This window comes from Aedes aegypti, chromosome 1, assembly GCF_002204515.2.
Source record: "Aedes aegypti strain LVP_AGWG chromosome 1, AaegL5.0 Primary Assembly, whole genome shotgun sequence".
NCBI lineage: Eukaryota > Metazoa > Arthropoda > Insecta > Diptera > Culicidae > Aedes > Aedes aegypti.
In genome coordinates this window covers 35,487,742-35,513,140 of record NC_035107.1, presented here as the reverse complement: position 1 = coordinate 35,513,140, position 25,399 = coordinate 35,487,742, and the positions used below count along the sequence as shown (strand labels likewise).

General features: G+C 38.6%; 2 protein-coding genes across 6 annotated transcripts in view; one reads left to right on the top strand and one right to left on the bottom strand.

Annotated features, from left to right (window-relative positions):
• Positions 1–2,263: 2,263 nt before the first annotated feature.
• The window catches only part of LOC5571722 (coronin-7), a 73,416-nt gene continuing 50,280 nt past the window's right edge, over positions 2,264–25,399 (top strand). For 2 of the 4 annotated variants that reach the window (XM_021839384.1, XM_021839383.1), the window contains exon 1: positions 2,264–2,475. The gene's annotated coding sequence lies outside the window, so the exon portion shown is untranslated. The remainder of the gene's footprint in view (positions 2,476–25,399) is intronic. The other 2 variants (XM_021839386.1, XM_021839385.1) reach the window with 1 other exon arrangement.
• The window catches only part of LOC5571723, a 60,991-nt gene continuing 38,216 nt past the window's right edge, over positions 2,625–25,399 (bottom strand). Inside the window, exons 4-5 of one of the 2 annotated variants that reach the window (XR_002499250.1) lie at positions 3,086–3,382; positions 2,625–3,011 (exon numbers count right to left, since the gene is read on the bottom strand). Coding sequence is in view for 1 of the 2 variants with exons in the window: in XM_021839389.1 (XP_021695081.1) it covers positions 3,378–3,382 (5 nt within the window). In the remaining variant the exon portion in view is untranslated. Of the gene's footprint in view, positions 3,012–3,081; positions 3,383–25,399 lie in introns of those variants that run through there. The other variant, XM_021839389.1, reaches the window with a different exon arrangement.

The following is a 25,399-nucleotide window of genomic DNA, read 5'->3' as shown; positions in this document are numbered from 1 at the left end:
AGGTCTTGTATGATTTTTTTTGTATAAACCGTAACACTACGGAAGAGCCCTCCCTCCCTCTGTTGCGTTACGTATTATTTGAACGATCCCTTTGTATTTATGAATTTTATGTCAGCGTGCAGTGTTATGAAGATATCCACAGTATAAAATATTATTTTACTTAAAATTCTATGCTGATTATCAATTTGTTACTCATGTTGCGTACACTAGAGCAGCGAGCATGATTTGGCGCACGGGGGTCATCTACGCTTAAGCGCTAGAGAAACTGAGAAAACTTCATCGGAACTATATGAAAGGAACCTTGAATAATCCTTGCTTTCTGGGTTCAAGTGCTTGGGGTACTCAAACGATGAAGTGTCGAGGTATCGATGGTGGTCACTAGGCCGTCCCTTATTTTTCGAAAATGCGAAATGTTATAAGTTCGTCATTGTAAAGTGCTCGTTTTGGTAAAAAAAAAATCAGGTAAAAATTTGAAGTCCGTACGTGAACGCTAAGTGGTTCCCCAACGACCATAAAGGTATTAACCTTTATGGTCGTTGGGGAACCACTTAGCGTTCACGTACGGACTTCAAATTTTTACCTGATTTTTTTTTTACCAAAAAGGTATTAACCTTTATGGTCGTTGGGGAACCACTTAGCGTTCACGTACGGACTTCAAATTTTTACCTGATTTTTTTTTTACCAAAACGAGCACTTTACAATGACGAACTTATAACATTTCGCATTTTCGAAAAATAAGGGACGGCCTAGTGACCACCATCGATACCTCGACACTTCATCGTTTGAGTACCCCAAGCACTTGAACCCAGAAAGCAAGGATTATTCAAGGTTCCTTTCATATAGTTCCGATGAAGTTTTCTCAGCAAACCCAATCCCTCCTACGTCGTCAAGAACATGTAGTGAACATGGCTCATTTTAATATATTTTTCGCATAAACCAACTGAACATTTGAGTGCCAATGGCAACATTCTTGCGCAATATTCTTGCTCCAATTAATAACTGTCCTTTTGAATCCGGTCATAAGACATCGCCTGTCAAGTCCACAACATCGCAGTTCCTCAGCAAACACCACGCTAGTACTGCACGCTACCCCACCCAATACAAAACATTACACCGGAGCCGGAGTGTTTTGTTTAATTTATGTTTACGAGGCGCCTTCTTCAGAGAACCAATACCAGTGCAATCTATGTTAATGTTTTTTTTTCGCAATTCTCTCCCGCATTCGGGAGGGTTCCCTATGCTAGCTATGCTTCCGAGGCGCCCATCCGCGCGCACGCAAACATGGACAAGTCTCGGTCAGGCGCTCACGCGTACGCCTCGCCTCAACACACATCCGACCACCAAGACCTATGCTGTCGTTATACTCATGATTGTCCCATGTTAGGGTGTTTTATGTATTCTGGTCAGAGCGTATATAATTTGGCCACCTCCATTTGATTTTGCCGTAAATGGCGATATGATATACGCGTAACGGTCTGTCCAAATTACTTTGATTACCCTACTTTTTGTCGATTTTGAGTTCTTGTCACCATATAGCCCTTTAAACTTGGTATGGGAATTAATATGGGAAAAGCAAGCAATCCGTTCAATCGGTAACAGTGTTCGTCCATGTGCTCTTGAAGGTTAGAGCTACGTTGATACTAAAAGTAAATGAAAAACCGAATTTAGTGCTATACCATTTAATTCCACTAGAGTTTGTATCCTTTGACAAACACGCGTATTTCGACATCAACTGGGTTGAGGTTGAGGTAGAAATACGCGTAGCATGGCATAGCATAGCATAGAGCGACTGTACATGTCAATGGTTGCTACTTTGTTATTGATCATAACTGATAAGAATTGTACTTCGATCCAAATGAATAAGGGATGAGAATTTTCGCTTACTCTCGAAGTGTAGTTTTAGTAGAGCTCATATCATTGATCAATAACAGCGCCGACCAAGTCCTTACAGTCAGTTGGGATGAGGAAGGAATGTTAGGGTGTAATGATTGTTGCTTCTAGGGACCGAGAATACCTCTGCATCTCCACAATCACCACGGGAAGGGTGTTTATTAGTGAGGAAGGAAAAGATCTGCGAGTCACCTTTGATCGGTAATGCATTCGTTTATAATCACCTTAAACGCGTTTTTTCGCGATTGCATGTTTTGCCACATAGGACAATTATGCGTAAAACAGCAGTCCTGTATAGGTATAGGACGCGGCTGCATGACTGTTGTTCAAACCGTGCGTCGCTGGAAGCTACTACACGACTGAGAGCAAGCCATCCAGCCAACCAGTACATCTCCATTCGCCGTCAAATGTAGATGACCGATCGAAACCTCCGGGAGACCGCGCGGAATTGCCTACTTAGAAGAATCGAACAACCAATAGTGCTCTCTTTCAGTGTGCATCCTCTGCTGAACTCCGAAGACTTGGTACATCTTGAAGAGAATAGTCTATAATAGACGACCGAGTGCAGTGCGACTTCGTTGGAAAGTGAGTTGAATTTCTTGCGGAATGTGCAGGGTAAACCTCCCACGCAGCTATATAGTTTAATGTACTGATTGTGGCACCACCGGCCGGTTTTTTATTCTTCTTGGAGACATGGGGATTCGGGAAGTTAAAAAAATCGGACGACGCTACGATAGATTGAGGCGTTTCCCTGTTGGGCAGTTTAAATCGAAGTAATAGGTACATGAGAAGAAGACGAAGATTGGGAGTGTTGGGCCGTCTATCTGACCGGAAGTGATTAAGTTTCAGAAAGGAAAATGTTCTAATTATTAATCAGTGTGTGGTGGGAAAAAGGATTTTTGTGGAAATCGATGTGTCTGAGAGCTAAGGATCAAGGCGCAAGGAGTGGAAAATTTTCAATGGTCGCCTGCTTCTTTATTGAACCGAGCGCGACACGACGAGGGGGTTATTCCTGGATACACACTCCCTCTTGCTTTGCCATTTGTCGCCGTCCTGCTCGGGCGCCTTTCGGAGGCGCATAAGGATGAACGAGACACCCAACCAGGAAAAAAAGTCGTATTCTGATCAAAGCAAGCATAAAAAGGGATCCGTGAGGATGGTGATAAAGGAGCAACATTTAAAACACATAGCTTACTTGGTTTAGGTGCTATGTATTGGTGGAAAGAGTGGATGTCCTGGCCTCCTATGATTGCCGGTGTATTGGTCCCTCTCTCGCTCTCTCCCAGCCTGCTTCGATGAATGATATTTTGATAGTAGCACGTAAGTCCTGCGGTAAGAAGCCGCTTCCGCCCACCTTTGCGACAATCGAAACGGAGGCTACACGGAGTACCCAGGGATGGTGTTTTTACATCCTGCTGTTTGGAGGGGGTCGTCGTCCCGATATAAGTGTAAAAAGTTTGATACCAGTAGTCATTGTCGTCGCGTGATTAAACTGAAAATGAATGAAAACAAGCAGTCTGATCAATGAAGTGACATCAGCAAAGAGTTGTTATAAAACATATAGCCATACATGTATTCCAAGAACTGGAAATGATGTGGTAACAAGTTTTGAGTGAGTAATCACCTCACCGGGCGAGGGTTACCTATATCGGTGTGGTGGTACCTGATAAAATTATTCCTATGGGTTCACCGCGCGACTTCGTACGGGTTTGGTTGATATCTCTATTCTGCTCGATGATAATGCGATCAGCAGCGCAAGTCACCACCCCGACCGGTGCCGCATTCTTCACCCACCAACCATCAAACGCGAACCAACCCAAAAGACCGCTTTGTGCACGGCTGAGTGTATGTGAAGTAAATGCAATTTCTCTCATCATCGGTCGGGCGGACGAATGGCATTGTACAAAGCAAAGCCCTCTGATAATTTGAGTTTCGCGGTGTCGCGCGAGAGTTTGATTACAAACAAATGTCTCAGTCTTCATGCGCTCTTTGTAAAGTCGTCAATAGACGAGACTGACGAACGGCGCCCATGTTTCCTCTTCCTTTTTTAAATTTAACACTAGTGTGCGGCTTATTTTTCGAAAGGTTGTTCTTTTTTTGCTTGTTATTACGTCCTCACTGGGACATATGCTGCTTCTTAGCTCTTATGAGCAACTTCACAGTTCTTATCTAAGAGCTTTCTTTGCCAAGGTTACCATTTATCGTGTGGCCGGGCACAATAATGCTCTATGCCCAGGGAAGTCGCCAAATAAACCAAATGGTGAGTCAGACCGAGAATTCTCACCTCACGCCACTCGTAGAATAAACCCAAATAGTTACTTTGATTACCGTTAGATTCCTGCAAATATTCCATCAATAAAACATCTCACCAATAAGCTTGTCAGGAATCTCTCAGAATAATTCTAAAAATATTTCAAACAATGATTTTTCATGAGATCTCCTTTGAATCCATTCAAAGCTTTCCGCCAGAAATGTACGAAGCATTTCACAAGAAAAAGGTAAAACAATCTATGAAAATCTGCCAAAATCGTGTCTCTCTCGCAACTCGCCAAAGGTTAATCATCAAGCGAAGTGTGAGGCAATTGTGCATCTTCTAGTACAGTTTTTTTTATTTCGTTTTCTTATTAGTACTTGAAATTGAAATAATTCAGTAAGGTACCGAGGGGCAGGTGGGTAATAAAAATCGTATACAGTAATGTCCCGATTTTGTCAGCCCCATGCTGCATTTAGGGTTGACAAAATCGGGAAAGTGCTAAAATCGGGACAAAATTTTTCGACTGGTTTCAAGTTTTATTTTAACTTAAGGACTTAGTTTTATGATTTTGTTAATATAAACATTGTTTTTTACTTCCAGTTTCTATGTACCGTAATCCAAGGTAACATTGATGAGTTTCTTGGATAATTATCAAGAATTTAAAATTTCAAAAATTCGATCTTTAAATGATTGTATAGACGTCATAATTGATTTTATGCCCCCAATATTGCCAGTACAGACGTGTTTAGTCTAATTAAAATAAATATAAATTTTATGCTGGCAAAATCGGGAACAAAGGATGCTAAAATCGGGGGTAGACAAAATCGGGTCATTACTGTAGTTGAGATTCTTCAAATTCTAAAGACTTTAAATTGAAATAAAGGAGGTCGTATATATATTTTTAACTTGACTCTCACCAAATATAAGCAGTATGCTGAAATTGATTTTTATGTAAAACTGCAGATAAAAATACAAAAAAAAAAGTTTTTAATAAAAAGGTCTCCTTACTTGAAAAGTTTGTCATTTTGAACAATAAATAGAAAAACTAACGATTTCTCGTTCACGATTTCTATTAACATCAACCTTTGTTAAGACGTTCTAAAGAACAATAACATAAGTAACATGTAAACAAAGCAAATTTTATTCTTGTCAATAGGGTCCTAAAGCCATTTCCCAATTTTAGTATCAAACGCTTAAGTTTAGGGCAGAAACACATGTTTACTCAATTTTTAAATGATTTTCGTTGATTTAAGCACAAAAAGCATTTTGCTATGATTTTTGAGATTTTGTCACGCCCCTTGGTTTAAACTCAAATTTTGGGTATATTTTGTTTTCCGTGTCCCTTCCGAAATGTCAGATAGGAACAACCCCAGTGTTAAAACTATAAGCCCTGTGGCAATTTTGTCGAAAAAGTGAATGTCAAACATGATCACAAGTGTCAAGGTTCATATTTGGAACTATTTTTAAAATTGAATTTTAAAAAGGTTATAGCCGTTATTTGAGCTAGAAAAATTGCTAAAGTAGTTGCAAGAACATGCTCTTTCGTATTATTGAATAAAAACAAGAATTCATTAAACATTTTAGGACCCAATTCAATTTTCTTCTGTTCAGTTTTGTTTGTTAAAATTATTCGACAACATTATAACTACAATATTTTCAATGGAAGTTCGTAGATCATGGGACAGCAATTGCATTTCTGCACTGTAGAATTTTCACCGTTCGTTATTTGTTTTGAGAATGTGTCAGCGAATGTTACAAGTGTTGACACACAGTGATCGGCGCCAAACAGTGGGTTGTGTGCGTATGTCGCTTTACCTTTCGTGGTTCGTTATAATCCACGAACGATGAATGTCATGCGTGTTGTATGAATGCAGGCGGATAAATGGGTTAACATTTTGGCTCGTGTGTCAATGGTCGTTAAATTTTCCAAAACCTGCCTGTTAGTATGGAATAGTGTCACCAGTTGGAAATTTAGAATCAAATATTTAAAACCCATATGCCTCAAGATTCTTAACTCAGTCTTAAAGATTGTGGTTTTCAGAAAAATTGAACCTGTGGTTGTTTTTTCGTTCGCCATTATCAAATTAAATCAAGTTTATATGTGGTTTCGCCATAATCTTGTCGTTGCTTACTCAAATAATGGCCCCTGAAGCCGAATATGAGTCCAAACGCTTACAAGTTAATTACTTTTTGAGTTTTTTTTTTTGAAATTAAAAACACCTCGAACAGCGTAATACGCCTAAGGGTAGGCAAATTCCTAAGGTAATTCTGTATTCTAACAGTAATTCGTTAATGATGCCTAATTGAACATACTTATAAAAGTTTTGACAGCGGAATAGTTTTTGGCGATGCCATTTTTAGTGAGAACCACATTTTCCTTGTTCATATCGTTTGCAGAACTTATGTGAGACATGAATCTTCGTATAAAGTTAACGCAATATTTGCAAAATTCTTATTTTTTAATAGCTTATGAGTATAAGAAAGAGAAGCAACATTCATGCTTTGGAAATGTTTCATCAATAAATGATGATACCAACTTATTACGAGATGAGGTATTCCGATCAATGTACCCCGCAGATCAATGATACCCCGGATTACGGTACAAGATTTTAGAATATTCAGTTAACTAGTTCCCCTCAGTTGCCAAAAATGTATAAGTTTATAAAAAAAATATATATCAGACATGTACCGCAAGGGCTACCTATCAAACAACTTTACCGAAAACAGAAACCATCTTACTGATCTGCATCGTCAGATATAAAAGATTTAAATTCTCAAAGCACCAGTACCTCGTTAGGTTCAGGACTATGTGACAGAATATTGTAATAACAAATAGTCCTGAATCTAACAATCAATTTTGCTGAAAACATTAGCTTAATAGTTATTTTGCATCGTGAGATATGACTTGAAAATATTTTATGCTCACTAGCACCTCCTAGCGGTAGAATGTTTAACATGTTAGACATGCAGTATATAGCCGTTGATCTAATGTGCAACTCTGTCGAAAACAACAGCCTTCTATCAATACTACATCGGCCAATATTTAAATTTAAAACTTTCATGCTCAAGAGCGCCTCCTAGTTACAGCACACAGAGTCTATGAATGGAGAATTGCACGAAGAGTGAAATCAAATCTACGTATCGAACTGTCGAACTATCTACCTATCGAGCAGACCAGCAAAACAGATAGGGGCTATTTTCGAAGACGAAGAAGAACAATCATACAAAGAAGTATATTCGCGCAACTCTCCATTCATAGACTCTGACAGCACATAGTTCAAAACCTAACAAACAACTATGCCGAAAATGCCATCTTTTCAGCTATTCTACATCATGAGATATGTGAGTTTAAAATAGGTATTTGTAGCTCACTAACGACTCCTAGTTGTAGAATGTTGAACTAAGCAAACATGTAGTGTATTGCCTTTAGTCTAATGAGCAATTTTTCCGAAGACATCAATATTTCAAATCACCAGAATATGGAACCATCGTAAGATCTAGTTACAGAACGTCAAAGTCGCTTAGGGGAATCAGAAAATCATGTTTTTTTTTTGGCTAGCGCCATCATGCGGTGAAATTCCCAACTAACCTATGTGTAATATAGTACCGTTTTGACTCGAAATCCGGACACCTAAGGACGACGGTAACTTGAAAGTAAGATTTCTCTTACAAATTCATGAATGAACGTAAAATAATTTGATGAGGCTTAAAGCTTGTCATTTCCAATTGATGATTTTTTATATGAAATAGAAATTTATAACATAAAAATTGGAAAAATAAGTAAAATTTATACTTATCTCTTGCTTCGAATTCCGGACACTGATTTAAGTTTGCTTCAAATTCCGGACACTTTTGCTTCGAATTTCCGGACACTTCAATCTAATATCTATGTAATGAAATCTAGAACTAACTAAACCTTAAAAATTAAGATATTCTCTTAGCGAAAACTATAAAAACGCTTCAATTCCACGATACTAAAGAAACTAGCAAGCAAATCTTTACCCATCCACAAGCACTACGGCTCATTCCAGTTGCCATTTATTTTTTTAAGTCGATACTCAGACACAACATTAATTCTTATTTTCAGATAAACAAGTATATTAGAGATTAATAATAGTCGATTGAACCTCTGTAGCCATACGATTTGCTAAGGTTGAACGCCAAAAGGATTGATTTTTCTTCCGATTTGTGGGAGGTGTCTATTGGTAGTCGGACAAGTCAATCACACAACAACACAACATCATTAAAATAATAATCTTGCTCGCAAAAGTTCTAATCAACACTGGAATCGGTTAAACAGTTCAAACCGGAGGTTATAACACTGTGGAATATATAAAATAAAAGCACTACCGGGAGAGGATCACGTCGAATTAAGCTTAACTTCTACAAATGTCCGGTTTTTGAATCAACCATTTTGCATGCCTCAAAATCCGGACACAGAGGTTTATGCAATTCAATAGTTAGTTCTGCACATATTTCCATCACTACAAATCTTCGTAAGCACCAATCAACACAAAGCTATATATTAGATGCATCAAAAATAGCTCCGGCACACTTCACCCATTTAAAACACAAATATCGCCTCAACTGTTGTTCTTAGCATGGGGCCTTGTAGCAAACAAAATATGCACTGCAGGTGACAAGCAATTCAATTTTATTTATTAATTTTATCAATTCCCAGGCTACTTTGATGCAGTTAACTTCTAAATGAGCCCAACAAACGTAACTATCGATCTAGGGAAAATGTACCAGTTATGGCCATAGTGGTTCCCTATTTGGCCATATGCAAAATTTGGATAACTTTTACATTTTTAATCTTTTTGAATGTTTTAACATCAAGATTTATCCTTTATTTTACTGCTAAAACACAAAAGATTTTTCAAAATGTGAAGGAATTCAAGATATCACGTATGGCGAAATAGGGAACCACTATGGCCATAACTGGTACACCTACCCTACATAAAAAAGTTTTGGTAAAACACGCATTAAATCTACTAAAATCTAATAATTCCTCAAGAGTGTCCGGATTTTGAAGCGTCCGGCAATTCGAAGCAAAACGGTAGCTCTTTCCCTGTTGCAAATCATCACCAAAGAAAGCATAATCTATATATCTATATATAAATAAAAATGGGATGGTGTTTGTATGTCACGAAATGGCTTCCGAACGGGTCAACGGATTTGAATGATTATATTTCCGTTTTATTCGTCAAGTGTTCCGACGTGTTTGTGTGTATAAAAATTCCAGGATATTCACCGGGAAAGTCGGAAAAACAAGCGTGAAAGGAACCGTCATTTTGTATGGGACGATTCATAGCGTTTTTGAACAGCCTACTTGATAGCAAGACGAAGTTTGCCGGGAACACTAGTTTTATATATAACTTCTTCTGAGATATAAGCGCCCAATAAAAAAAAATCGCTGTTTTAGACTTCCCTCCCAGCGTTAAACCATCCTCCTTTTGAATTTTCTTATATTTTTTTAGCAAAATTCAATTAAACTAGCTTTCCAAAACTGCAGAAAGATCGAAAACTCGTTCAAATTTGGCGAAGTTATCGCGATTTGACCCCAAAACACAGACAAAATAATATTTTTTGAACGGACAGAAAGTTAAGCTGCTCTAGCATCATGCAGTGAAATATAAACGGAAACAGGATTCAACTAAATCGTGGGTTGTTCCGTAGTTGAGCCCAATTACTCTATTTTGGCTAAATTTTCAAGGTTCCCACCAAGTAGTTTGTCTCTAATTCCATTAGAAAACCATACCATAAGTTTTGGGTTGATTTAACGCGTTTTTTCAACCCAAGCATAAGAAAAGTTGCATTTTCTCAAATTCGGCTTATTGGTCCTGAGTATCCCCATTTGGTAGATGCTACTATCTATGTTGTTAACAACATTCGTGAGGAAGAAAGAGAATACCGAAAGATTTTGGGTTGAAAGTATAATCAATGTAGGGAAGGCGTACCGGTATTCGCCATGTACCAGTTACTCGCCACCCCGGGTTTGATACTGTTTTACAACATATATGGTTGCCAATTGTTTAGTGTTCGCTAGATTGCTTTGAGATGATACGAAAACATTCTTAGAAACTTCAAAATTTGCTCAGAAAATAATAGAAAAATAATTAATTTTCCTTAAAATTTTTGCTCCTTTGCACCTTGTTTCGCCATGGTGTTCCTGATTCGCCACCCTCCATAAGGAATCATCGTAGGTGGCGAGTTCAGGAACCGAAATTAAAAACGTGGCGAGTACTGGTGCAAGTGGTCCAGTAGTCGCGACCCCATTGTTTTGTGGTGTTCAGTTGGAGCTTTACTTGTCAAGGCTGAACAATATTCGCAAACCTAATTTTTCATGTAAAAGAAAAGCTTTTAATTAGTTGTTATATTTTTCCTGCTGAGCATGGATTGAAAGCTTTCGTTTAAAGTATTGACAGTAATCAAAGGTCCTTTGATTTGTGTATAACCAATATTTTTTCTTAGGGTGGCTAAAACTGGTACACCTCCCCTACTTAACTTTGGGTGAAGCAAACTCCAAATTTAGGTAAACATTTTCTACGTGTAGTAGCCATAATTTGTATGCTATTGGCGATCAAAAGTGAGGTTGGGTTGCGAAAGTTTTTCAAAATTAAATGAACATTTACAGTTTCCTGTGGCATACAGTGCATAAATCTTGTCGGTTAAATGATTGTGGTGATTTTTATTCCAAATGTTATCACTAGAAATTTTGATAAAGATGCACTAATCCCTATTCTAGAAGAGCGCATTGTAGCCAGAGTTCCACAATATCAGTCATATCAGCTGATGGCTGATGGACTAAAACTATCAATATCAGTTTGGAACTATCAATATCACTTTCATCTGGCAACCAACAGCGGTGATGCGACATCGCACTCTAGATCACAATCACTGCAGAATGAGTGATCACGTGGTAATTATCAACGCTATAAATGTTTTTCAGTGACCAACACACAGTTTCAATCCGTCTGCAGCACTATCTAGAACATCGTACTGATAAATTTCCATTTTATTTGCCTAATTTAAGGCTAAACTTGACCCATCAGTGATATCCATAGTCTATCGCCATCAATGCACTGGTGATGGAGTAGACAGCATGATGTTGATGTGATATGGTTTGATCTGAATTGTATCGCAGTCAGCCTGTACAAATCAGCAAATTTAAAGGGTTGATAATGACAGCGAGCAACTCTGATTGTGGGGATTTGACTGTTAGTTAGTTGGTTAGTTGGTAAAGCGCTCGTCTAGCATACAAGAGTCCTGGGTTCGAATCCTAGCCAAGCACGTGTATTTTTTACATAAATTCACCCATAATTTATACATCTTTACCACGGATAATGAGTTAATTATTTTAATAACTATGCGGATTGGATTGCCGAAAAGCTCAATTTTTGTTGTAATAAATACCTACTGGCTATGTTCTTTGAAAGCTGATAAATGTATCTGACAGAATCAGCATCATACTAACCCTTAAGAGCACACGGGTAAACAGTAAAACCGATTGAACGAAATACTAGATTTTCCCCTAGTAATGTCCATACAAACTTCGAACAGCTTGCGTAGTCTCAGTTATCCAAATGAGCTTTTTTGAAGGAAACTCAAAAAGATCGGTTCTAAAAGAATACAATATTTTGATCCACCCTAATAGGCATAGTTTTCGTCGGTGTTTGGGTAGGTACTTGCGCTTCCTCTCACGTTCAGCATTCTGCCTATACGGTGCCAGTAATGAAACAAGCGATTGAAGTTGCTCACCACTGACTGCGATGCGACAACAATGGTCTGACTCAATTGGATGAGTGCGCGAATAAGTGAAATCTTTGCAATTGTCCAACACTGCTTGCGAACTGTAAGCACCTGTAAGCGCGTTCGATTGCGATTGAGATGCCTAGCTTGGCAATGTCTAACTCAGTAGGTGCAAGTAGAGTATCCACTGCTAGGTGCATATAAGCATTGCAGTCAGACTGTGAAATGCGCCTTGTTCTCAATTGCACGCCTACACGGAGCTGATAAGAGATATACATTGACTCTAATAGGGAACTTGATGCATGTCATTGCACTGGGCCATGTTCGATTAAAGTTGGCTAGTAAAACAGTCGATTTTGCTTACACATCTCGATGTGTTATATCCGGAAATCACTTGTTATGTCTACGTATCTTTTTATGTCATATTTTATGATGACTTATCCGGATTTTTTCCAACCTACATACAATTTCTCGCTCTACATGTCGATATCTGCTTATTTCGATATGTTCTTGTTAATTTTCGTTCCAGATTCGGATGACGTGCATTCTCAATGGTGACTCGACATGAATCAAAACAATTTGCAAACACAAAGTGGAATCTATTAGTTTCATTTTCTGTTTTAGAGAGTTCAAAGAGTCTAGTATTCTTGAAAAACAATCTTTATCTCGATCTCTGCGCATTCCTTGATGGCTTCCTCAATATATAAATAGAGATTTGGAGAGGCTGCCATAGTCACTATTGGGAAACTATTTTCACATTGGGGCCTTCCTTAGCCGTGTGGTTTAGAATCTGAGAATACAATGCAAACCTATGCTGAAGGTGTCTGGGTTCGATTCCCGGTCGGTCCTTGACCTTTGCGTAATGGAAACTTCCTTGACTTCCCTGGGCACAGAGTATCATCGTACTTGCCACACGATATACGAATGCGAAAATTTGGCAAAGAAAGCTCTAAAGTGCTCAATGAACACAACCTGAGAAACAGGTTCTGTCTCATTGAGGACGTTTTGCCAAGAAGAAGAAGATAATGATTTTGTGTATCGTTCTATTTGACTTTAAGTCAAATAACTATTGACCCCACTAGCATACCTCTGCATATCGAAACTACTGCCTTACATATCCAAATATGGGCATATACTTGCCCAGCTTAGGTGTTATAACGTCATTTTCACACTAGATTTGCGTGAAATTCGAGCGAAACTCTCATCCATCTCTTTATTGGGATAGTGCATTTCAAATGCATTAGCGTGATTGGGCAATCGTATAGCGATGCAGGAATACGAAAGCCCATCGGATGGACTCTGCCAACTAACTAATGCAAGACCAGCGAAGCCACGCATGGCCCAATAAAAGAACGTAATTAGATCGCTCAAAGAACCGTACCGAATGCGTGTTTATGGCAGGCGAAACGCACCTCCTCGCTATAGGTATGATGAGGAGCCTTCGTGGAAGCCAATCACATGGCTGGTAGCGAGTCACACTTCAGTTACTTGATCATTTTTTTTTTAGCCCAGTGAAGACTGCCGTATTTCACACGCTTAATAATATTCGCATCTTTGTACACTTGATACAACTCGTGATTCATGCGTCTGCACCACATACTATTTTTGAGTTTTCCACCGAGTATTGTCTGCAGCATTCTATGCTCGGAAACACGGAAGGCTTTTCGATTTGTCTCATTCAACATCCACGTTTGGTACCCATAGAGAGCTATCGGAAAAAATCAATGTAGGGCGAATTTTGTTTCCGTTTGCAAGTTGCGAAACCTAAGCTGGCTACGTAAAATGCCCTATTCGCAGCCACAACACGTCTTTTAACTTTGCGGGAAACGTCGTTGTTAAATCCCACGAGTGTTCCAAGATAAACAAATTATTCAACAACTTCGAACATATCTTCACCAAACACTACCTAAGCACCTACACCACCAAGCCTACCGCTATTTCTACCTGCAACCATGCACTTCGTTTTGGTGGAATTAATGGTCAGGCCTATCCTCGCTGTCGCTTTCTTCAGAGGCACGAAGACCTTCGCTACTGACATGCGATCGATTAGAATATGGTTGATGCCGTCCGCAAAGCCAAGGAGCATGTGCGACCGTGTAATGATAGTGCCGTTTCTCTACACGCCAGATCTCCTAACTGCACAAGTGCAATGTTGAACAGTAAACTCGCAAGTGCGTCTCCCTGCTTCAATCCGTCTAACCTCGTCTGTAATCCGAACTATTGTTTTCAAACTATCCAGCGTAGCACGCCTCGAAATCAATAAACAGATGGTGAGTCTGCAAGTCATACTGCCGGAATTTGCCTAAGATCATTCGCAAGGTAAACAACTGGTCCGTTGGCGAGCGGCCCTCACGAAAACCAATTTGGTATTCGTCGACGAAGGACTCCTAAAGCGGTCTAAGTCTGATAAACAGGATGCGCGACAATATTGTGTGCGCCGAATTCAAAAGGGGAAATCCTCTGTAATTGGCACACTCCAGTCTGTGCTCTTTCTTGTAGATTCGGCGTATGAGGCCATTTAACCACCCGGTGGGCATTCCTTCGTTCTCTCATACTTAACTCCAGAAGTACTCGGTGGATCGACTGGAAAATCTGCTCCCTTTCGTGCTTGAGAAGCTCAACTGAGATCTCGCCTTCCCAGCAGTCCTACAGTTGTTCAGCTCGCTCGCTGATGGTCTTTTTAACCTCTTCAATAGTCAGTGTATTCACAGCTTGGTCGTCATCATCAACGTTTATCCTGTTTCTCGCTATATTACCATTTTCACCGTTCAACAATTGTTAAAAGTGCTCCTTCCACCTGGCAGCCACCACCTTTTTATCGGTCAGCATATTCTTTTCTCAATCATTACACATGGCGGGCACTGGTACGGTATTGTACCGTTGCATAAAGTCTCCGCATATCGTTCCGGTTCATGCTATTTTGAGCTTCAGATACCACACTTTCTTCGTGCTGCCTTTTTTCAGCGGTGGATTCGCATTCCTTCGGCTCTCGCTGCCTTGTAACGCTCTCTGTTCTGTCGGGTACCGGCCACAAGCATACGGCTTCTGGCGACATGCTTCATGTCTGTCACTATATGGCACTCTTCATCGAACCAGTCGTTTCGTCTTTGTCGTTGACCAGTGCCAATCACTTCCCGCGCCGTTGTTGTCACAGCTTCCACGTCCTGCTGTCGCCGCCGCTGTAGTAGATATGGTACTTGAATAAAGTGTTAGGATAGGATCCAGCACTCGGAATTCACGCAGTTCACGTGCCAGGAGCCCCACACGCATGTGTTCATTCAAAGTTCTCACGTTCCAAGATCCGATTTTCCAATCATTGTCCTTTATTCGGTGCCGGATCTGTTGCCTTTCTTTTAGCCTTTCTTGGCTGGTGAAGATTCTTCGATAGCCAGCTAACCACCCAACAAATATTATAATGGAATAAGAGTTGAACAAACCACTCTAAAGATTATTTCAGCTGATTAAACTAATGTTCAGCTAATAATGTTACTTGGGCAGGGTTGCGCTACCTACATCGTGCTAGAGGGACTGCCTCCTCAGTGCTGACACGATACAGCATTGTCCGTTTGTTTTTTACATGATAACCACGGTCGTAGCCATCAGCTCCATCCACCTTTATCAGGGCTTTGGACCTGTAGTTCAGATTTCAACATCTTTTATATGAATAATAATGGAATGGTGTTTGCATGTCACGAAATGGCTTGAGAACGTGTTAAAAAATTTACCCGGATTCTACACAGGATGCGACGTGTTTGTAAGATTTATCATTTGTGATGAACATCAACCGGAAGAATAGTGAAAAACGAGAAACATTTCATTTGATTTTTAGCGTGGCCTACTTTACAGTCTACTGTTTGGCAATACAACGTTTGCCGGGACAACTAGTAGGGGTCTGGGAGGGAGGCACCGATACTACACACGAAATATAGAACAACGTTTGTTTGAACTGCAAGATAACTCCAGCTTGCCAACAACAATCAAGGCAGGCTTGGGGAAAACCGCTAGTTTTCTTTTGTTGTGTACTTTCGATCTTTCCTGACAAACATTGAAAAAGGGCCACAGTTTTCTATGCAATAAATAATAATTTTCATTGGAAAAAGTAAAACGATGCGTTTTTCAATGCTTTATATTCAATAAGTTGGAAGGTGCTCACGTGACATTACTTACATTTTGTGTATGAATTGATTTTCATTCATTTTTTGTCACTTTTGATGAAATGCGAAAATATGTTTTAATCACTTACGCGCTTTTTCCATATTAGTCCAATGTTTGAGATCTGGGCTCATAGTGACAGTTCGTGACAGCGGAATCTCGGCTCACTATGACGTACAGAAATTTTTTATTGGTTTCTCCCTCCCAGGTAGGGGTATTCACTTAAAGTAGCGTAAACTGAGATATTGGTGATGAAACATTTCAAATGAAATATTCCTTTTCTGACTTCCAGGCGACGAAAATGAGAAGTTGATCATCTAGTCACCCAAAAAACAAACAAGCTTGTCAAAAGTTTGTTTATTTCAATTACGAACTTTTATTCCATTCGCTTCAGCCAAGGTTTCGACCCTTCGGCTGTTTTCTTCACGGTACCCGGAATTCTTTCCAGGTCGTCAACGAAGATCGTCGAATTGTACTGATAGTACAAGAACTCCTCATTCGGTTTACGTATTATCGTCAAAATGGTACGACTGCGTTAAAAGAATTTGCCACAATCATACAAGTTTGCATAATCGGAAAACAACGCAATCCTCTACCCTCAAATATTTAATTGCAGAGCACCTCTTTCGATGACAAATAATGGGAGTCGATGCGCGTTGCGTTCAGTTTGGATAAGAATGTATAGACTGTTCGTTGATTATATAAGACAATTTCTGATTTTTTTTCACAAATCCCTCCCCACATGATAGGATTTCTGTATGAAAATGAAAAGTTATTTGCATGGCACGCAAGAAATCTCATGTTCCCCCTCCCTCCATAACCCCTAACATAATAAAGGAACAGCTCCAATAATGCTTAGGCGCAGACACAATTTTACGCTATAAAATGGTTCATTTGTCGGCCGTTTGTCAATAAAACCATTGGAGGTTTGCCTGCACCACATAGACTTTTCCCCAGCCATTTTGTAGAAAATACTCTACCAAATCTTTGGAAAATCCTATTCACATCAACGTTTTCCAATTGTTTTTTATGCTTTGCCTTACTGGGTTTCGAAACATGTTGTTTGATTGTAAATATCGTGTTCCATGGCAATTGCTTGTATGAGCGTCGCAGTCTTGGATTGGTTGACGGTTGAATCTCAATGGCTTGAAATATTTCCTACGCCGTTTACGCAATTTTGTGAAACATTTGAGATAAACAGTTAATAACGATATACGCAGGGATTTACGCTGTTGAGTGAATACCCCTAGTATAACATATAACAAATAGAGACTTTAGTTACCAACTATCCTGGGACAGTGCCTGAATTGTGTTAATTTTTGTAAGAAATAGTGACTTTTAGTGACCAGGTCGAAAACAGTTACCAAGTAACTAAAAATGATTCGGTACCAACCCTGATAGTCATTTGTTTTGAGAAACGGTCGGGAACTATTTGGTCACTATTTTCTCATATATAATCACTAAAATTCACTTCTCGCTACCAGCCCTGCTCAGACAAAAACCGCTCTTCGCCAAATCAATTTCTTTCCCTTCTTCATACTGCACTTAACAAGTCCACCACACCCAACCGCACAGATCATAATCACTATTATCAATTTAACTGCGCAACTTCGTTTTCGCTTTCCTGAGTAGCACACTTTTCGAGTTTTATCATCACCGCACATATGATTGGTGCCATGCCAGAGTGAACGCTTCTTCCAACCAACTTCAGTTAGAAGGGCGCCACAACAGAGGCAAGGCGCCGCTGGCATCGGGTTTCACTCCGAATAAGGATCCCGTTGGAACTGTTAGACCGGAAGCCGGAACCCACATGCATACTCTCTTGGCACGATACGGCACGCGCGCGTTGCTGAATGTCTATTGTGTCTTCCAGAAGAAGAGGAAGTGTGATATAGGGGAAAGGAGTGTAAGGGTTCAAGCATCCGTAACTACACTGAAGCAGAAGAAGAGGAGTGCAGATCATAATCCCGGTGTGTTCAACCTGACGTAAAAACGGTTCCGACAGGGCCAGACAGCTGATAGACAGTCTCACCCCTATGGTCTGTTCATCATCCAAGACATAGGCCGCTTAAGTTTTGGCGATTGGGTACAAAGAGTGAAGAGGACGAAGCACAAACGGCAAGAAGACAAGTGCAACGAGCTAATAAATAAGTGTAATCAAGTGAATTAATCAAGCGTGTTGCCGGGTTTTGCTCGACCGATTCGAAGGCGGCGCGGCACGCAGCAGGGCACGCGTGAAGGTGGCCAAGTGGAAAACGTGATCCGGTCGGAGAACATACTCAGTAATAGCCCCACGTACAGTAAGCAAAGCCTGGTGACCTTTTCTGATGGAATTTTTCTGATAGTGGTATCTCTTGGATCAGAAATTTTAGTGATGTACGTTCATCAAAGTTGTCTGTTCTTATCATTATGTGAAACGAGTTCATTCATAAGAAGAATGTTATGCGTAATAGAAGTTCAAGTACAATGTGTCTGAAACCGTTAAGCCACCATTCGAAAGAAATAGCATTTTAGCATCCTCTCCTCAAATTTGAAAATCAGAGGCGCGTCCACGTTCGATACCATGGTTAAGACAAACGTTGGCTAGAATTGTGAGCACGGTGAAGCTAAGAAATATTTCAACCCTACGAAAATCTTGTTGAGGGGCTCAAGCGCAAAGAGGTGTAAGAGACATTTTGGTCGGTTTTGAGTTGAGTTGTGGGAATTCTACTGTTTCCAAGCATTCTAACGATATTTCCAGGTGGTTTTTCCGCTCAACTTAACTTTCAGAAGACTGATTTGTTTTTTTGTTGACTTATATACAATTTGTAAGGAAAAAAATGCTGAACAAAATAGGAAACTCAAGATTCCAACCTGGATTTTCCTAAGTAGAATCACAGCAATGAAATTTGTCCAATGAAAATTTCAGAAATCGTCTAAATTCGTCAAAACATTCCTTGAAATGTAGAGATTCAGCAATGCTTAGATATATTACATCAAGGGTGATCGCACGTTTAGAAATCGCTAGAAACATCGCACTTGTCTTTAATTTGCATTCTTTCAAATATGCTTCCATAATCTGGTAATCTGGGCCCAGATAGCCGTAGCGGTAAACGCGCAGCTATTCAGCAAGACCAAGCTGAGGGTCGTGGGTTCGAATCCCACCGGTCGAGGAACTTTTCGGGTTGGAAATTTTCTCGACTCCCCAGGGCATAGAGTATCTTCGTACCTGCCACACGATATACACATGCAAAAATGGTCAATTGGCATGGAAAGCTCTTAGTTAATAACTGTGGAAGTGCTTATAAGAACACTAAGCTGAGAAGCAGGCTTTGTCCCAGTTGGGACGTAACGCCAGAAAGAAGAAGAAGAATCTGGTAATTCTCTATGAGTGTTCAAAAACTTCGCGAGAATCACTTCCAGGCATGCTCACGGTAATTTGCCCTAGAACATATCCATTGGTATTTTTAAGAAACCATCCATTGATTCATCCAGAAATGCCACACGGCGTGTATATGGGAAAGGTTTATCACAAAAAAATAGGCATCGCTAAATCTTTCACCATTCAAAAATATAGGTTTTAAGCTTTCATTTGACGGGTTTCTTAAAAAAATCCACCGAGGGATCCAGAACATTTTTTTTTTATTTTCAATTTTTGTTCTTAAGAGCACGTTATTTTCTAATCTAATCATTGTGAAACACAGTTTCATTGGTATTAAGCTCGATAAAAGTTTTAATTTCAAATAAAAGTTCATAAAATAAATATACACACATATTTATTAGGTTCCACTTTGTAAAAAACAAAACTGTCCTATGTGATTTTGAGGATTTAATAAGCAATTGGACACTTATTCGATTAGATATGTTGGACGTTCGACTGTTGGACACATATTCGTACTGTGGAAGTACATAGATCCGATCACTGTTCCCTTTCATGCTTAGAATACATGATTTTTCCTTCTTCTGTCTAGCATTACACCTCTGTTGGAACATAGCCCGCTTCTCAGCATGGAGTTCGTTGACCACTTAGTAATTAATTGGGAGTTTTCTTTGCCAATCAACCGTAACTCCATAAATTACTATCCTTCTTCTTCTGCTTCTTCTTCTTCTTCTTCTTCTATTTCTTCTTCTTCTAACATTTACGTCCTCACTGGAACAGAGCCTGCTCCTCAGCTTAATGTTCTTATGAGCACTTCCACAGTTATTAACTAAGAGATTTCTTTGCCAAAGTTGCTATTTTCACATCCGTATATCATGTGGCAGGTACGATGATACGTTATGCCCAGGGAAGTCAAGGAAATTTCCATTACGAAAAGATCCTGGACCGACCGGGATTTGAATCCAGACACCTCAGCATGGCTTTGCTTTGTAGCCGCGGACTAAGCCAAGTGGTTAGGCTAAGGACCGTATTTGTTTATTTTGAGGTTCATAAAAAGTATAATCGATCAATATTACAACAGCCTGCGAAAGGGAACGAAATATGTTTAAACGCCCTATACCCGAAGCTTCAAAAATCCTCATTGCACATATTATTGAGGCACCCCGAAGTAAGTAACAATCCGAAGACCTTTTTAATAGTATTGAAATTATTTTGAGGTCCTAAACGTACAATTTTTAAATTTAACAAGAATATTGTGGAAGATATTTCATGTTCGATAAAAAATAAAAAAATAATTCCACCGTGAAAGATGTTTTCTGACAAGAATAACACCAACAACACAATTTTTACAATTATTATAGTAATTCAAACACGTAAGCAGTTTTAAAACAAGAAAATTTACTCATTTAATACTAAGGAGTGCCTTGAGCTCGCCAATATTCCAAGGTTTTCTAGCATACATTTTGTTTTTCGACTAGCTGCATAACCTTAAGTCAGGAGGAGTCAAATTAGGATCTCCAAAATCAAATGATATGTCGCTTCTTTTTGATAGCAGATGTCCATGGCATTTTTGTTGCAGAAAAAATTCGATTTGCAGTGAGACATAGAGCGCCGTCTTATTGAAGCCAGTAACGAACAAGACCTTTTTCACGAATTTGCGGGTAGACATAATGAGCAAACTGAATTGCATAGACTGTTTCGTACTGTTAAACAAATAAATGATTTTTTTTGGCATAAATGCTAATCTAATAAAATGGCGTTTTTTGAATCTTGAATAGATTTTCTGTTACTCAGATGTGGCATTACTGCTTATTTATGAAGCCAGATGGTATCTGTTGACCACGATATGTTCAAGGATATATAGTTGTTGAGTTAACACACCTGCAAGACTATTTTCAATTCAAATTGTCAATATTTTGTGCATGTTGTTTCGGTGTAAAATTATTATGGTTAAAATTGTACTGAATTGACGTTTACAAAACATGTCAAACCAAATCAATCGGTTCATAAATGTCAAAGTTATTCAATGTTCACTCACCGATATAAAATATGGCGAATTGAAAATTTTATTGAAAAATTTTATGAATTACTTATATGTTCCACTTTCCCAGTTCTATGATCTACTATTACATCAACTGCCCTTCTACGCTTAATGTCCCATGTTCTTTGTAAACCTTGTAGACCGCGGGACAAATATGCGTAGAACAGCAGTAAACCATTATACAAAATGAAAAACACAATTTTTTACAGACTGAAGGACTTATCTCCTCTCCTTTATTTTCTCACTACCAAACAAGTAAATCAAGCATCTTTGTGTATCATATAAATTGCGAAAAAATATGAAAATTTTAACACAGCAACAAGTTTTATTAATGTGTAAAAATGGTTTAAAAGAGCTCTATTTCGTATCAATCGATTTCAGCTTGAACTTGTACGGAATTTAACACTGAAATATTGAAGGAATAGCTATGTGATGAATTGTTATGTCGAGAATATGTTTCTTACATACAACATAAAGAACATTAACGATTGGTGAAACAAATTCGCAGTTAATGAGTAACCGAAAAACTCTAAGCTGAGAAGCTTGCTTTGTCTCAATAGGAGTGTAATTCCAGACTGAATAAAAAAAATCATGTGTTCTAACTATGAAAAGGAACAGTTATACGCTAGAATCAAATACACACTTGAATAAAAATGCCGATTTCAGCTGTGCAAATCTCGGTTAAAGGTTGTTTGCTGGCATCTCAGTAAAAGTGACGTTTAATGTCAGCGGCACAAAAAGGCTGTTAAACAAATAAATGATTTTTTTTGGCATAAATGCTAATCTAATAAAATGGCGTTTTTTGAATCTTGAATAGATTTTCTGTTACTCAGATGTGGCATTACTGCTTATTTATGAAGCCAGATGGTATCTGTTGACCACGATATGTTCAAGGATATATAGTTGTTGAGTTAACACACCTGCAAGACTATTTTCAATTCAAATTGTCAATATTTTGGCATGTTGTTTCGGTGTAAAATTATTATGGTTAAAATTGTACTGAATTGACGTTTACAAAACATGTCAAACCAAATCAATCGGTTCATAAATGTCAAAGTTATTCAATGTTCACTCACCGATATAAAATATGGCGAATTGAAAATTTTATTGAAAAATTTTATGAATTACTTATATGTTCCACTTTCCCAGTTCTATGATCTACTATTACATCAACTGCCCTTCTACGCTTAATGTCCCATGTTCTTTGTAAACCTTGTAGACCGCGGGACAAATATGCGTAGAACAGCAGTAAACCATTATACAAAATGAAAAACACAATTTTTTACAGACTGAAGGACTTATCTCCTCTCCTTTATTTTCTCACTACCAAACAAGTAAATCAAGCATCTTTGTGTATCATATAAATTGCGAAAAAATATGAAAATTTTAACACAGCAACAAGTTTTATTAATGTGTAAAAATGGTTTAAAAGAGCTCTATTTCGTATCAATCGATTTCAGCTTGAACTTGTACGGAATTTAACACTGAAATATTGAAGGAATAGCTATGTGATGAATTGTTATGTCGAGAATATGTTTCTTACATACAACATAAAGAACATTAACGATTGGTGAAACAAATTCGCAGTTAATGAGTAACCGAAAAACTCTAAGCTGAGAAGCTTGCTTTGTCTCAATAGGAGTGTAATTCCAGACTGAATAAAAAAAATCATGTGTTCTAACTATGAAAAGGAACAGTTATACGCTAGAATCAAATACACACTTGAATAAAAATGCCGATTTCAGCTGTGCAAATCTCGGTTAAAGGTTGTTTGCTGGCATCTCAGTAAAAGTGACGTTTAATGTCAGCGGCACAAAAAGGTGCTGCTTTAAATAAACATGATTTTTTGATCACATATCAGTTATAATTCATTTGCTGTGCGGATCTCGGTAAAAGAATGAAAATCAGTTGAACTCAACTAAGTGTGTACTTCCACTGTACGAATAAGTGTCCTATGGCTTATTAAATCCACAAGATCACATAGGAAAGTTTTGTCCATTACAACAAGAAACCTTACATAGGTTTGTTTTATCAGCTTTCAATTGAAATTTAGGCTAAAATCAAGCTTGAGCGAAAAAAATTGCCTTGAACCATGATTACATTTGAAAATAATGTACTTCAAGAAACAAAAATTTAAAATAAAAAAAAATGTTCGGGATCCCTCGGTGGATTTTTTTGGGGAACACGTCAGATGAAAGCTTAAAACTAATATTTTCGAATGGTGAAAGATTTAGCGATGCCTATTTTTTGTAATAATATTGTTCTACCAGACACGCCGTGGCCATAGAGGATTGCTGCATTTGTTTTTCGAACGGTTAACTCTTCTTCTACCAAGGGGGTGAAAACTTACGCCAACTACCAAGAGTCCAAAAAAAAGTTGGAAATGCAACTTTGAACATGCATATCTCTGTCGTTTTCGAAGCATTTTTTTTCAGCAGTGGAACCGGACACTATTCAAGATTGATGTTTATCTTTGGGGTTTTTTTTTTAAGATGCGTCTACCCAAAGTTATTCAGCAAAAGGCACTTTCTAGTTTTTTTAAAACGCATTTTTTGCAAACATTTAACGATAAAACAAAATTTAAAGCGATGACATGTAGTTTTTGTGACGTGTTTGTTTGAGTGTATTGAACATGTTTGAGCAGAAATTAAATTTTTTGGTTTACACTCAAAATTTCTTTCACTCAGGGGTCTATTTTATAAGTCGAGTCGATCAAAATGACTAGACTGGAGTCACTGTCGACCGAAAAATTTGCTCGACTCAGCTCTGTCACTCGAGTTTTTCGACAGTTGTCACTCTATGTGACTGGATTACTATGGGAGTCGACGGGTGACATCTGAAATATGCATGCTTGCTTTGATCGACAATGAATACAGACGAGTCACATGAATCTGCTTGATTTACAAAATAGGCCCCTCAATATATTGCGAAAAACCCTATATTTTGGACCCGTTTGCCTGTAACTCAAAATTCAAAGCGGATGACATATAGTTTGAGGCCTTCCTTAGCCGAGTGGTTAGAGTCCGCGGCTACAAAGCAAAGCCATGCTGAAGGTGTCTGGGTTCAATTCTCAGTCGGACCAGGATCTTTTCGTAAAGGAAATTTCCTTGAATTCCCTGGGCATAGAGTACCATCGCGCCAACCACACGATATACAAATGCGAAAATGGCAACTTTTGCAAAGAAAGCTTTCAGTTAATAACTGTGGAAATGCTCACTTTTAAAAAAATCTAAATTTACATGAGACTTAATTCAAATTACACACAAATAATCGAAGACGTAAACATAAATATCCTTATATTTACGTTTCATTTGATGTACACAGAAACCATCATAAATTTTCAGTCCCTTCTCCAACAAATGAGTCAAGTTTCTAGTTTTACATGAGTCAAACCGTGAAAAGTAGACACAGAGCCTAATTATAAATGTAATAAGGCGTAAATTTACATGTTCTTTGACTTGTTTGATAGCGTCAGGCAGTTAACCGAACCAAACGTCATATATAAACAGTGTCTCTCGTCGCGTTTTCAAGCTGCCTCGTCTTTCGCTAATTTTGTTCGTTCCAAGAGTAAACTAAATAATTATTGTGTAACGTGGATAATGTTTTTACAGGGAGAGTTCTAAATTGTGAAACAAAACCAAAGTTGTGTCATTATTAGGGTAAAATCTTTGTATTGGCTACCTGTGGAATCACCACCAACAACAGCCGTCACAAAAGTCAACCCGGCTGGAGAAGATTGTAGTTTTTCCTAGTTGCTGGCTTTTTCTTGTTGCTGCTGTAAATTGGGCTGCTGGACAAACGATCCATCGAAGAAATTTATCTAACTTAAGCTAGTGAATTCAATTTGCTGTTAAGTGTTACCAGAGGAAATAGTGTGAAACAGTGGCTCATATTGTATGTCACTAGATGAGTGTTATTCGTAAGTTCAAGAAAATCTTAGGATGTAATGTTT